The sequence below is a fragment of the Motacilla alba genome, chromosome 5 (genome assembly GCF_015832195.1).
Source record: "Motacilla alba alba isolate MOTALB_02 chromosome 5, Motacilla_alba_V1.0_pri, whole genome shotgun sequence".
Taxonomy (NCBI): domain Eukaryota; kingdom Metazoa; phylum Chordata; class Aves; order Passeriformes; family Motacillidae; genus Motacilla; species Motacilla alba.
In genome coordinates, this window is record NC_052020.1 from 27,806,269 (window position 1) to 27,820,967 (window position 14,699).

General features: G+C 39.0%; 1 protein-coding gene across 1 annotated transcript in view; it reads left to right on the forward strand.

Moving 5' to 3' along the window:
* MAP3K9 (mitogen-activated protein kinase kinase kinase 9) overlaps nt 1–14,699 on the forward strand; it is a 61,025-nt gene that overhangs the window by 14,963 nt on the left and 31,363 nt on the right. Inside the window, exon 3 of the mRNA XM_038138017.1 lies at nt 12,405–12,585. Coding sequence (XP_037993945.1) covers nt 12,405–12,585 — 181 coding nt within the window. The remainder of the gene's footprint in view (nt 1–12,404; nt 12,586–14,699) is intronic.

The following is a 14,699-nucleotide window of genomic DNA, read 5'->3' on the forward strand; positions in this document are numbered from 1 at the left end:
CATACACAGTAATTAAGAAGGTATTGGTTCCAAGGTGTACATATATTATTTTTATTGTACTGTTGCTGAATAATAAGAGAGAAAATATTTGCTTATTACTAGAGGCAGTATTTGTGGGTTTTGGTTTTGCTTCTAAGATGTGAAATTTTGAGTGGGTCTTAAATTCTGTCCTCTCTAGCGTCTCATGCAACACTTAGCCTTTCTGTAACTCAAACTGATATTAAAGATGCAGTGCTGCTGAAATGAATGGCAGAGTACCCAACAGAAGGTAGGTAAAGGCTACATGCAGAAAGCCCGGACTTATTCCATGTGCAGATCTGTTAATCACTTTAAGCACTCTGAATGCAGGATCAAGAGCAGATTGCTCATTATCTGGATACTTGTGAAGCAAAGCTGTGCTGGCTGACTATGGAAGGTAGAGCTAAAATTGCAAATTAGAATTTGGCAAACTGCTACAATATGAGATCTCATTTTGGAGCGAATTTTTGAAATCCTTTCCCAAATGCTTAGTTCTGTTCTCAAGACAGAATGCCAGTGTACTGCCAAAAGGACTTAATAATTAAAAACAGGATTGCCTGGCAACCTCAGTCCCTTGTTCCCTTTGCAATAGTGCTGCTTTTTTGACTTGTTAGGCTAACTGCAGACTTGATAGCTATCCTCTGTCTCTCTGAGACAATGCAGCAGCACGAAACAGTATATTAAGGCTATCTTTTTATCTAACATCCAGGTTTTGCCACCTCCAGCACCTGAGCTGACATGTATCTTGGGAAGTTTTGCTTATTTATAGGAGGGGAAAATAGGATTGGAACAATCAGAGTAAGTTCAGTGGAACAGTCTTCTATTCAAGAATATTTTTGTCTCATCTGTGAATACTTGTCTCCTTGAAATAAGGACTGTTCAAAAGCTAGAGGACAATGTTTAATACTTGTATTACTATAGTACCTTATATATAAAAACTCTGAAGATTTCAGACTGCATTGCATTTCTTCAGAGTACAGTGGAACTTTTAATTCTTTTTCAGATAAAAGCAAGTAGAAAAAGTAGTAATTGTCCCATGCAAGAAGCAAAAGATGCTCATATGATTTTTCTGAATTAGTCTTCATTTAAAAGTATTAATCCACATTTGCATGAATTTCACAGCCTTGCAGTAGTTGAAAGTATTTGGTCTGGAGACAGATCTAGAAGACAGTGAAAGGGATTTGTACGAAGTGCAAATTATACCTGTATGAATGAAAAAAATTCTGTAGGCTGAAATTGTCTGTCCCAGTTGTGAAATTCCAGGGCCTATGTGTGTCAGAGAAGAAATTAAAATTAAATAAACCTCCTTCAGAGCTCTCCTTGCTTGCATAAGTATTCTGTGGTCTGAAAAACATCCCTTAGAAAACATATGTGGTTGAGTGAAAAGATTCTTTGTTCAAAAAAATTTCCTGTAACAGATTGGCTCAGTTTTGGACATATTCTGCTGTGGGTGGGTGGCAGAGTCTGGATCCTGTGATATTACTCAGTCTTTTATCTGCTCTGGCAAACCTTTGACTTCAGTAAGCCTTTAGCTTTTTTGGGAGATTTGTGTCAAGCAATTTTTGGATAAATTTGGATTTGTTTGGAAATGAAAATATTTTCTGTTTCCTTCAACTCTTGCACTTGAGACTTCTGCTGTATTGGCAGCAGAGAGAGGTTTTAATGCTAGCACTTCCCTGTATGGGCCTGGATTCCTCTTAAATCATACCACAGAAATGACTTGCATTATTTAGAACTGAAACCCTGCTCATGTTTTGCATTTAAGGATCTTGGAGTGAGGCAGCATTAGTTTTCATAAAGGTTTTACTTTGTTCTTTCATTAAAGTTCCTGTACCTGGGATTTGGTGGACTCAGTATTTGATCTATCTCTTTACAGTACCTGAATTATCTAAATGGAGGAAGTAAATGGGCTGATGGGTATTTACCATCTGACCACTTTTGGTAGTTTGCATTTTGGTATTTTCCATTTTGGTCAGTAAAGCCACAGTAGGCTGTGTGTTTTCAAAAGGGAGGAAGAAATAAAATGTGTCCAGTATTCCCACCCACAATGGTACTCTAGCCAGTGGTCTTTCACCTTCCAGCTATGACAGGATAAGCATTAGTTCCCTTTTTTACAGTTGACCTTAGTGATGTTGGAAATAGTGATTGTGCAGTAGCAGATGAGCAAAAGCCTATGGGAAAACAAATCCGGTACTAGGCCATTGTGTCCGTTGGCGCTTCAGTTGCTCTGGAATGATCTGCAAAGACATCCAACTGTGTCAAAAAGGTATGGTCTTATTCTGGGAGAGAAAAGTCAGGTGAAATAATATCATTTCATGTGAGTTTGACTTTTCTTACCATTTTTCAGCCTTTCAGGTCATAACAAGTGGTCTTTTCACCTCTCTTCAATCTTAACAAAATGAGAATAAATGTGCTGAAGCATTGGAAGTAAAGCAGAAACCTTGTTTAGAGTCCAGATAAAAGGGAGACTGGGAAACAAACTTTACCGAGTCCATGCAGCTAGTTAATGATTTAAATATTAGAATTGAGTGTTTCTACAGTAAATAAAATAACAATGACATTTACCTTATTTATAGTCCTTCCTCTGTTGTCACTCCCACCCATTGCTGTTGCTGCCATCTAGCTCTTGGCCTATGTCAGCAGCTGATGTGGCCCTTAGGGGATGAAAACACTGCACAAAGTAATGGGTAGTGGCTCCTGGGAATGGGTGTGAGTGGGATACATTTACAGGCTGAGTGCTTTTGCTGGAGATTTTCCTCTTATATTGATGTGACTTCTTTCTGGATTTGTAGAATGTTGGGGAACAAAGCACTTGACCCACATCAGTGCTAATGTTGGTAGAGACTCAACTAAAACTACTCAAGTGCACTGACACTTAAAGGTGTTCAGGTCTTTCCAGCACCTTTGAGGGTTTCAGGCCTTCTCAGCTCTACATCATCCAGGGGCTGTGTCTGGTAGCCAGCAGTCAGGGCCTCACCTGGGACATCCACCACCTACTCTGTCTCCAGGTGCAGGAGGTCCCTTTAAGCTCAGGCTTGCTTGGAGTATCTTTATAGTCAGTTTTTCTTACATTAGTGGCAAAAGAGCTTCTGATACTTTGTTCTCCCAACCTGTTTCAAAGCATCGATATCCACCCTGGCCTGCTAGAAACACCACTGAATGGTACAGGTCTCTATGGAAAATTGATAAAACTTAAAAATATTACAGTAAAATAAAATATATGAGTTAATGTTGCTTTATCACTAGGTAATTTTTTTTCATGGTAAATTTTTTCATGCCTCTTGTATTTCAGTATAAGAGTACTAGTTACTCTGGCACTAACATCTGACTGTATTGTCTCTGCTGGGGAGAAGTTATATGGAAGCTAAGTATGAAGCCAGCAATCATCCATCAAGTTAGAATTATATCCTGGTGTACCACAGGTATAACAAATCCAGCTCTTTCCCCCACAGTAGGTTTCCTTGTCTTCTAACCTTCTTCCTTACACATTTCTTTCTGTATGCTTTCAGTTTTCATTACACTCAGTCCTGCTCTTATTTCTTTATCTATTTCTCCTTCACCTAATTATTGTGACCATTTCCATCAGGCCTGACATTCATTAGCTAATAGCTTTCTATTCTTGTGCTCCGGGTTTACTGAGTAGCATCATGCACAGATAATTGACTTGGTGTGAGCTGGACTATACATGATTAGATTTTTTTGCACTTTTTTCACATTTCTTAATACATACACACATTCTCTGGGCTGGGAAATGGAGCATGAAGTTGTTGATACAGCTGTTGTCATGAGGTACAGGGGCAATGGGCAGTTTGGTGGTCAGCTCTTGTGGTATTGCAGGGGAATCCTGATTTCCTTGGTATTGTTGTTACCAACTTTTGTCTTTTAACTCAAGAACTTCTTTATTTTTTCAGTGTACTGTGTGCCAAATAAACTGGGAGTATGACACAGAATAGTTGAAAAAGCTGAAGCCAGCTTTTGGTATGCCTGGGTATTCATACTATTTTGTGCACTAGACAGCAGCCCCTTTCTTCTACTTTGATAGATAAAAATGGGATATTTTTGCTGTGGAAGATCATACTGTAGTAGTTCCTTCCTGAATATTGTTCTACTTCTGAAGTGGTGAGTCAGCTTCTAACACAAGCAAAGCAAAGGAGTATTCTGTTCACCACTAAACTATGCAGATTAACCTAATCTTTTCTCTAGGCTCAGAAACCAGAGAAAGGCAATGATGGCCATGTTTTGCTGCCTTGACACTTAATGTTGACTGTTGAGACATTTTCTACCAGTTCTTTGATGTTGTTATCAACTGGATCAGAATATGGTTTAGGTGTTTATTTTTCCTTACTAGCTGTTCCCCATTGCTTTGGCCCACTGGACACTAAGAATGCTGTCCAAACTGTTCAGAAGTGTATCTGGAAACTAAAACAACCATTCCAAGAGAAACAAGGAAAAATCTGACAGTTGTTACCACCTTCCAGGGGGAGTATCTTTGTGAAAGGAGGTTGAAATACATTTTCTTGTTTTGATGGTGTAATGTAAGCAGAACAGAGAATTAAAACAGCAGCTGTTAATTTCATTGCCATATTTTTTTCCTTTATTTACCTTGCGAAAAATTTCCCTTGGTGAAAGCAATCTACCTCTTTAAACTATCCTTTTTTTGTGCTTACAGGAGATAATATAGCGTTGGATTAAAAATAGTAGGTATGTGACCGAGGTTTTGTAGTAATCAACTTGAAAACTAAGTAAAGATTCATTATATTTTGTTTTAGTGATCAGATTGAAAAATTTGCTGCAGATGGTTTTTCTGTTTGTGTAGGATAGAGGAGCATGTTTAGAAGGAGAGTAGATGAGTTTAAGAAGAACATTAAAGGAAAGGGGTACAAGTGTATATATTCCAGCAGAAGGAAAGAGATTCAGACTTAGAGCTTCTAACATAATTGGAAAGAGGAAAAGCATTCTAATACAAATAAGCTGGGTTGAGCAGAAAGAGGAGTATATCAGCAGTGCAGTTATTTGCATTGCAACACTATAGCAAAGTTGAAAATATCCCAAAAACAAAATTTGCTCAGCAGTTTTGAAGTTCCTAATGCAGTGGCTAAGAAGTGATATATATTGGATGTGGTTTACCCAATCTCTTCAGGTGTTTTAAAACATAGGTACAAGTAGATCAAAGGATATATAGCTTTATTCCCCTCAAAGGTTCTACATCTTTATCCCCCTATCTTTATTTTGTTTTGGTGTATCTGTATATCTGCTCTTAAGTCTTTCTTGTAGATACCTGAGTAGGGAAGACACAGCTGTGTAATATCTGGAAGTGACATCTTACTTGCATTAAGGCTTTGAGTGTTTGTCAGTGATGTTCACCATTGACTTTTCAACTGATGTAGTGATTATTAAGGTGGATGGTGCGAAATGCTATGAGAGATGACCTTCAGCTGCCTTTGTGGACAGAAGGACAGGCTTAGTTAAGACTTACTTTACAGTAGTACCAGTTTGGTTTACATTAGCTGTCATAGTAATAGAACAATGTATTTCTGATTTCTTAATTTTATACATGTTTAGACCACTGAGGTAATCTTGGAATGATAAGTAAATTGGTTTTCACCAGATGTCTCTCTAACATCTTGTGTGTAGGGGAACTTCTGTAATTGAAATAGCTTGTTTATACCAGACCAGAGAGATTTATGTGGCTTGAGTAAGCACTTAGGACAGATGTGCCCCTTGTCATGACAGGCTCCTGTGGAGGGTAATTCAGACATGTATATTGGATACATGCTTGGAATCCCCTTCTGTAGAGGCTTTGTCTTTTCTCTGACTGTTTGGAGCCTGGGAAGACTGCCTTCTGAGATGCTATGAGTTGGTTTCATGTAAGCCAGTTTTCACTGGTAATGATCCACAGCTACAGAGGGAGGAGAACAGGAAGGAGAAGACATTCACCTTTTGGACATGGGAGGCTGTGGCAGGTGTGCATCTGTTGCAAGTGTGCAAGACAGAACTTCATCTCTATAGAAATGTTTATTATTTGCCTCCAGGGCAACCCTTCTGTAGTTTTATCTGCTAATTTATGGCAGAGTTGTAACTTGGCTAGCATTTAAACTGTTAATTTTTTCTAATTTCAGTTTTATTCCTTCAGAATTCATTTGATCATTTGGTCCTCTGTTTTGCCACTTAGAACCAACCAGTGGTTTTGGTACAATACACGATGTCCTTAATAACAAAATTTTGAAGCTGCAGGTGTCAGTATTTTCACTACAGTGAGTTCTCCTTCTGAAAGGCATCTCTCTCCATAGTGACTTGTGATGATGAGACAGAACTGAAGATCCTGCAGTTGGAACTACATGAAGGCTGAAGGATATGATGGCATTTTAGAAATCTTAGCCAAATTGGTTTTTGTATTGCTTTGAATATTAAGGCAGATGTTTTTTGTCTTTCTAGTAAAGCATAATAATTTGGAATTTGGTGGAACAAGAGGAAGAGCTGACTCGGTGTCAGGTAACATTGTGTCAGTTGTACTTCAGTGGATCTGTTCCTGTGATGTTTGTTTTCAGTACAAATCTTTGTTTAAGCAACAAAAGCATCTAAGTTGACATCTATCTTTTCTCTAGAAAAGAAACCCTCATTCTTCTTGAAGCCACTACAGCTGTGGCTCATGAAACTGAGAACCAAAACCTTTGAGATGTGTTATCACTAGGATCTGGGTGCTTCCGCAGGATGTATGACTTTCAGTAAGACTGACATTGGAATGTGTGGAAAGCCTGCTAGCTACTAGTATACATACAGAATGGTCTAATACTGGGAAAGGTAAATTAGCTTCACCTGACCTCAAGAAGTTGGTTTCCATTGCTTTCAACTCTGCTAGAAAAGCTGCTAGCCCAAATCACAGACAAGCATAACAGGATTCTGGGTACATCATCTGTTCTTCCTCTTCCATACTAAGCAAGAAACCATTTTTTAAATGGTACCAGTATTGACAGAGCTAACACCCCATCTTTCCTTGTAGGGATTGAAACTGGCATGCCATGCAGTGTTGCCTTTCCCTTTGTTGCTGCAACTTGTTTTGGCCAGAGCGGAAGCCAAAGCATCACATAGATGGAAACCTGTATCAAAAAGTACTGAAAATATAATGATGACAAATTAGAAAATTTTTCACAAGAGTCTGATAGGAAAATAACTTGATGCTTCTTGTAGGGCACCAAAGAAGTTCTTGAAGAATATGGAGGAAGCTCAGTAAACATTTTAATTTCAAAGAAAAAGGACTATCTCATCATAACTTAGATAAGAGGAGGCTCAGTATTTAATTTCTAACTTTGTCTCAGCTCTCTAATGTGCCTTGATTGACTGATGCCTTTCAGCACTTGCAGTCTGCCTGGCTCTCAAGGGATAAAACAGTGGGGTCTGATCAAGGGTCAGTAATGACTCTTGAAAGTCCATGTGGTAATAAAGTTCTTGGTACACTCTTAGTGGTTGAAATTGCACAGCTAAATCATATGAATCTGTATCTGGATGACTGCCTGATATAAGGAAGGTCTTGTGAAGAGATACTAAGGCAAATTTGATCATATTCATTCTGCACTGAGACACATGGAGGTATTGAAGAGCTGTTTTGCTGAACAGAATTTCTGTGAGCTGTAATTAATTTCTCATTGTCAAATACTTATTTTCCTGAGGACAATTTCCAAGTCTTTCAGGACCATATGAAAACATACGTGAGCACTAATGGATTATTACTCCTGTAAGGACACACATGCACGGTGTGCTTCACCAAAGGTTGCTAACCATTTTAATGTTACTTTAGGCCACCATGCTTTCCTCTGTACTTGCACAGTAAGCAAAGAACAGGGTGATTTCCTATATTAAGTTGTTTTGCTGAGGCATTTGGATGCTGAAAGCTGTCTGAATGTGCTTGTAATACCTGATTTGCTTCACCAGTCCCCTTTGCACGCTGCTGGTTGGCTCCTACCATGCTACTTAAGATCAGCTTTTAGCCTGTGCCACAGAGGAAAAAGAGGAGCAGTAGTACATAGCAGACCTTCATCTACAATTTGGCTGGCTCTAAGCCTGCACACAGGAAGAGATTTCTTGCGTGGGCCTTGCTGAAACAGGGAAAGGCTGATCTGCCCCTAACAAGCTGATACACGTTCTTCATGTTGCTGCTGGTTTGAAACTTGTTCTTCCCTGGTTGCTTGCAGACTAGGTCCAGCATCTTTGCTGCCAGTTTCTCTCCTGAAGGCTGGGAACATGAAAGATTTTCTATTAAATTTTCTACCTATTTTAAACCTCTGTATCGCTTGCAGATCTTTAAAATCAGCAGACAAGATTGAGATGGACTTTCTTAGTGTATTAGCTGTGTTTTGATGTAAGTGCTCTATATCTGCACCTGAACTTGTTTTGGTAGTGTAGTAGGTTGATGCTGGCTGGATTCCAGGCACCCACTGAAGCCCCTTTGTCACTCCCCTCTGCACCTGTATAGGGGAGAGAAAATACAACAAAGGGTTAATGAGTTGTGATAAGGACCAAGATAGATTACTCATCAAATACCATTACCGGCAAAACCAGACTCAAATTAGAAATATCAATTGAATTTCTTAGTAAAAAAACTCAGAGCAGGATAATGAGAAGTAAAAGAACACCTTAAAAAAACCACAAAACCTTCCCTCCTTCCCAGCTGTATTTCCTCTCCCCATCAGCATAGGGAGACAGGGAAGGGGGGTTATGCCCAGTTCATCACACATTGTTTGTGCTGGTGCTCAGGGGGAGGAGTCCTTCAACTGCTCTGATGTGGGGTCCTTCCCACGGGAGATAGACTTATGCTGAAAAGTCCATGGAGAACTATCCCACAGGCAACAACTCTAAAAACTGCTGCAATATGGGTCACTCTTCCTGCACTCTTCCCTCATGGGATGCAGTCCTTCAGGCACAGCCTGCTCCAACATGGGTCCCCCAGGAAGTCACAAGTCTTGCCAGGAAACCTTTCCTCAGATCTGCAGATCCCTGCCAGGAGCCTGTTCCAGTATGAGCCTCCCTCAGGGTCACAGCCTCCTCAGGCACCCACCTGTTCTGGCAACGGTCTCCTCCATGTCGTACAGGTGGATCTCTGCATCCATGTGATCCTTCATGGACTGCAGAGGAAGCTCAGCTCCGGTGTCTGGAGCACCTCCTCCCCTTCCTTCTGCACTGACTTTGGTGTCTCCAGATTTGTTCCTCTCTCATATTCTCTTTCCACTCTTGATGCAATTACATCTGCACGATAACTATTTTTTAATTCTTTTTCTGAAATATGTTGTTACCGTCACTTCCGGTTGGCTCACCCTTGGTCAGTGGCACATCCATCTTGGAGCCACCAGGGATTGGCTGTGCTGGACATGGGGGAAGCTTCTAGCATCTTCCACCCATCCCACTACCAAAACCTGGCCATGCAAACTCAGTGCAGTTATGCCAGATGTTACTCATCTGTCCGCTGTTATCTCAGTCCTGAGTGATCAAATCTGTTCAAATAGGGAAAGCACATTAATTCTGTAACTGTTGAGAGCGTGTTGCTTGTTCGTGTTTCACTAATCTTGTTTGTTTTGTCATAGACTAATATAGGTGTGAAAGTAGTTACTTGCAGAAGAGGACTTGCACTGAGAGCATTAAACAAAGAGTAATAACGGATTGTAGTTAAAACTCAGAAGCAAATGAGACCAGGTTGATTAGCATAAGCAAAATGCATATGCAGTGTCCTAGCAACCTCCTGTGTGTTCTCTGTAAAAGTTGTTGGCTTTTTTTAAGGAGGAGACTGAAACAAATGAACATTTCACCTGTTTACAACTTCTTCATTGAAATTCAGGTGAAAATAGGAGGGGAGAGTCAAGGCTTTTGGTTTGAAAGTCTGACAGATGGGTGGGAGAGACTCCTGGCAAGTGAGCCTGTTGATACTGAATAATACAATGAAGAGAACTGAAACTGATGCTGGAAAGAGATACCATTCTTAAAATTTGGATTGCAGGATTACTATTTCAAGCAGTTATTACAAGGAAATAGAAAAGGAACCACGGATATAACTAAGGAATCAGACTTGGAATAGATGTGTCTCTTTTGTTGTCCTTCTCTGTGGTCTTTTGTCATGGTAATTTTTCTTACTACCCTGGATCTGACAAAAGAACAAGTTCTGGAATCAAAAGAACTATATAAGTACTAATTATTTTGTTAGAACTTAATACAAATCAAGGTAATTAGGTTTAAATAACCTCTTAGCAGGAAGGTATGTACAAAGTATGTATCAGTTCTGATACATGATGCTCTGTCCTGCTAGTGACCTCATTCAGACAGAATATGATCTGTGAACAATAAATTTGTTTGTTCCTCATTGTGATTATGGAGGAAAGCAAAAAAATCCCCAAACCCCCTAAACCCATACTTTCTTGTCTCGAAGTTTTACTTTAACTTTACAGCATCACTGTACATCTCTAAATGACTGCATTTAAATTTAAAATTACATTTTGTTATTCTGCCAGTTCTTTAGGCAGAATGGGTACAAGCTAGAAAAAGAAACACTATGTACATTCTAGGAAGCTTTTCACTTTGCAATCAATGAGTGACTTGCTAGCAATTTCTTTTAGCACTTCTTCATCTGCAAGAAAGAAGTAAAAAAGTTAGACTTAATTTGAAGAAGAGGCCCAAAGGAAGGCACCGGAAGGCACCTTCTCTACCATGGTTTCTTGTGGTAATTCTGTTGTGCACTGAAGTATTGCTCTAAAAATGTATGTGCTTTTGCCAAAATGAAGAGAACAGTAACTCTAGGCGTCAGTCTCTTTTCTCTGTGATGAGGAAAAAGGAGTATTTGGTCATGTTAGAAATTTTGCAAAAGAAGCAAGAACCAGGAGCTTAACCATACGTCTAGTTTCTTCACACCTTGAGTTGTCCCACAAAAATCTTTGAAGAGGTATTTTGTGAATTCTATTATTGAAGTAAAAGCAGTATTTTAACATTTTACGTGTGTGTTACTTATAATGTAGAAGGATTCAAATAGCACTTTTGAATTTTTTTTTGGTGGGAACCCCCATTTTATATATTGGAAGGAATTATACTGCCCCCCCCAAAAAAAAGAAAGCTGTGTTAGCTTGAGGCTGACACTTGAATCTTTTAATGGACTGCTGAAAATGATCCTGAAGATTATTTTCTGTAATTTTTGCAGCACATTTGCCTTTTATAGGTTTTGTTATAATCCATGATTGTTTGATTATGGAGGTTATGGGGTTTCTTTTGTTTGGTTTGGGCTTTTTCGGTATGGATTTTTTGCAATTGATGCATCCATAGAAAAAGAAAAAAAACGTCCTTATGTTTTCTAAGAACCTCTGTCTGTAGTGTCTGTAATGACATTAAAAACAAGGTAGCCATTTAGTGATGGTGTGTAACTGGCTTGGTGATTTTTGATGTGAAGTCTTTGGCATAATACCAATACAAATATTTCTTTCTTTCTTTGTGGGGCTTTACAGAGTGGCTTCAAAACATTTCAGGGGCTTATGGTTCCATTAGTTATGGAAGTTTAGTGCCCTCATATTCTGCTGCTTTATGTTGCATTGCTGGTGTGACTCGTGTGGTCACTTTGCACTAAGATAAAGAAAGAGGATAATGAGATGCTGCTAAAGCAGAGTGGATAGTTGTGGGCTCTGGTTTAAACTCAGTGGTGTAACAGTACAACTTTCCAGCTGCAGAGGAACATGTCTTATATCACAGCATTCTTGAGTTCTCCCTCAAGGTGTTTTTAAAGTTCCTGGCTATGGACTCCTTTGCCACAGTAAGGGCAGAAAAAAATGATGGGGGAGGGAGTCTATGGGAGTCTATATGCCTTCTGGAATTCGGCATGTTATTACCGATCAAAAATAAATTTTTTTCAATAGTGACTTAAAAAAAATTGTGCATAGAGCTTCTACTCCTAATACATTTACATGAAGGGTATATCCAGCCTATGTGTGTATCTGGATTTACAAAAAAAAGTCCTCTAAGCAGTTCAAGAAAATGATGCTATTACTGGCTTGCTGAGAGAGGATTAATTAGGAAATGTCTTCCCTTATCTGGATTTCTAGAAGTTACAGTGGTTCACTTCCTCTTAGCAGAGCATTATACAGAATGACACTAGGCACTACATTAAATAATTATGTTACTATGTATTTCTTCTCTGGGACTTGGTACTTTGGTTAAATTTGACGTTATTTGCTAGAGAACTGTTCAGTTGACAGATGAAGGAATCAGCCTGAAATAACCTGTAATAGGGTATGGTATGTTTGAATAATGAAAAGCCAGGGAAAATCTTGAAACTTGGGGGATCTCCAGGAAAACCTTCTATTGCATAAATACTAGCTTTACTCTGCATACGTTTTATTCCCAACCCCCCCTCTTTTCTCCAGTACTGATACTCGAAAAGGTGGAAAATGGAGATCTGAGCAACAAGATGTTGAAGATCACGGATTTCGGCTTGGCCAGGGAGTGGCATAAAACTACCAAAATGAGCGCAGCTGGGACATATGCCTGGATGGCTCCTGAGGTCATCCGCTCTTCCATGTTCTCCAAAGGCAGCGATGTTTGGAGGTATTGATTTGGCATTAAGTGACTGGATAGTAAAGAATAACTAGACCTGCCAGGAAGTCTCTTTTATATGTAAGAATGAGTAATGGTGAACTAAATATTAAAACTCAAGTCTTAAGAAAACTTTATCAACCAGCTTTCCATCTGTCAGACTTATCTCAGACTTATTGTTATTGTAGAAAATAAGAGGTGGACCAGCTACTGCATGCCTCTAAATTTTTGTTGTTCTATAAGTTTTCATTCAGATTATTTTGAGATTCATAATCCAAATCCCCTCTGCTTTATCTAAACCAAATGTTTTTAGCTTATTTGGCTATTGACTGACATAATCAAAGGCCATAATACAATCTGAGAAGTACTTTATTTTTATACTGTTTTACATACAAGATAATTTTGAAATATTTTGTTTTGGTAGTAATCTGTCACTAATGTATGTGTACACAAACACAGTGTACTTAATTGAATTCCCCATCCTGTTTCAATCCCAATACTATGTTTTTTGTTTTCATAATAATTATATTAATTATTTTTCACCCTTCTAGTCTTTCACATAGGATAATAGATCTCTTATCTGAGTCCATCTGAGTATGTAATCCATAAATAGCAACCTGCATGTATATATTGTCTTGTTCATTCATGCCCTGGAATTTTAGTGAATGAGCTAATTTGGTGGGGAGGAGTGTAAGGGTTGGCCCATATACTTCCAGAAATTGAGTTGGAATACCATTGTTAAGTGGATTGGTAAATACAGAATTCAGTAAATAGCTCCAGGACAGTGACTTTTCTAAATGCTGGATGACATAGAATTAGTACTGAACACCTGAAATAGATAAAATAGAGAGAATTTTGTTTTTCTTGTGGAGAAAAAGGTGTTGAAATGTCAGGATCTTTGTCTTCATAACAGTAAGATTCTGTTGCTGGCCACTAATGCTCCTCCACAAGTGAGTGCATGCTGTAAAACCCATCAGGATAAAGAAATAGCCCAGCTGGTAGATGTGTCTGGCTGTTACGGCAGCTGTTTGGTGTGGGGATTTCCTTGTCCAGTTTTGCTGAATAGATAATGTATTGCCTTGTGATAACTCTGTGAACTTGTATTTTTGCACTCTCATAGTGTGGCTAAAATTCTGACTCTGTAATTAAATGTGGTAGCTTCCGTAGCTAATCTGAGACAGATTGAGCAAGAACCATTTGGAGTCAAGTCTGGCAGAAATGAAAATCTTAAAGCTGTGCACCTTTTCTGTGCGTGTGATGATGGTACCGGTTTGTACACAGCTTGTCAACCTCAAACCTAAACTTGCTGTTCTCTGAAACTGTGCCAGGAAGGGCCTTTATGGGTAACCTAAGCAAAAGGGGGACCAGTTTTCCTGTAATTGTAACTTTAGTAATCCAGGCATGCTATGAACAGATCAGTAGATTTTTTGTACCAGTATGAATTCATTTAAAAAAAGTTAAGAATTATTCAGTCGGTTGGCGATTTTCATGAAGCACCTCTATGCCCGTGCAAAAGTACCAGTCTGATGATTGATTTAAGGACTGTGAATCACTTCAGGACTTAAGGACTGTAAATAACTGAAATTATTTGTTCATTTTTCAGAATACTTTATTTCTGCTTTTAAGATTCCTTCATCACTTTCTCTTATTGCAGTGTCCCGTCTTCCCTTGAAAAGAGGTTGAGTTTCTCACAATACTCTCCCTTAAACAGAGAGTCATCGCCATTAAGGGAACTTATATACTGTCTCTGAATAAGCTTTTTCTTTCTGGTGGCTAAAACCTCTATTCATAGTAAAACAAGCTGAAAAGAACATGTATGCAAAGGACAAATGCTTGCCAGTGCCAGTGTCTGCCAATGACTGTAGCCCTAGATTTTACAAAAGCGGTCATGGACTTGTGTAATAATTCCTGTCCCCACCCAAGGATGCAACCTGAAATTCCTAACAGGATGAACTTTTTTATCCTATTAGACTTGCTCCTCCTCTTGTCCAGTTCAACCTCCTGGTTAATCACTGGAGTCATAGGGAGTGTTTTGCCTGACAGCCTTCCAGTTAGTCTATGCAGCATCAACAGAATTGTCTCTAATGTTCGTGAACCCTTTTATTTCAACACCTTTTCTTCAAAGC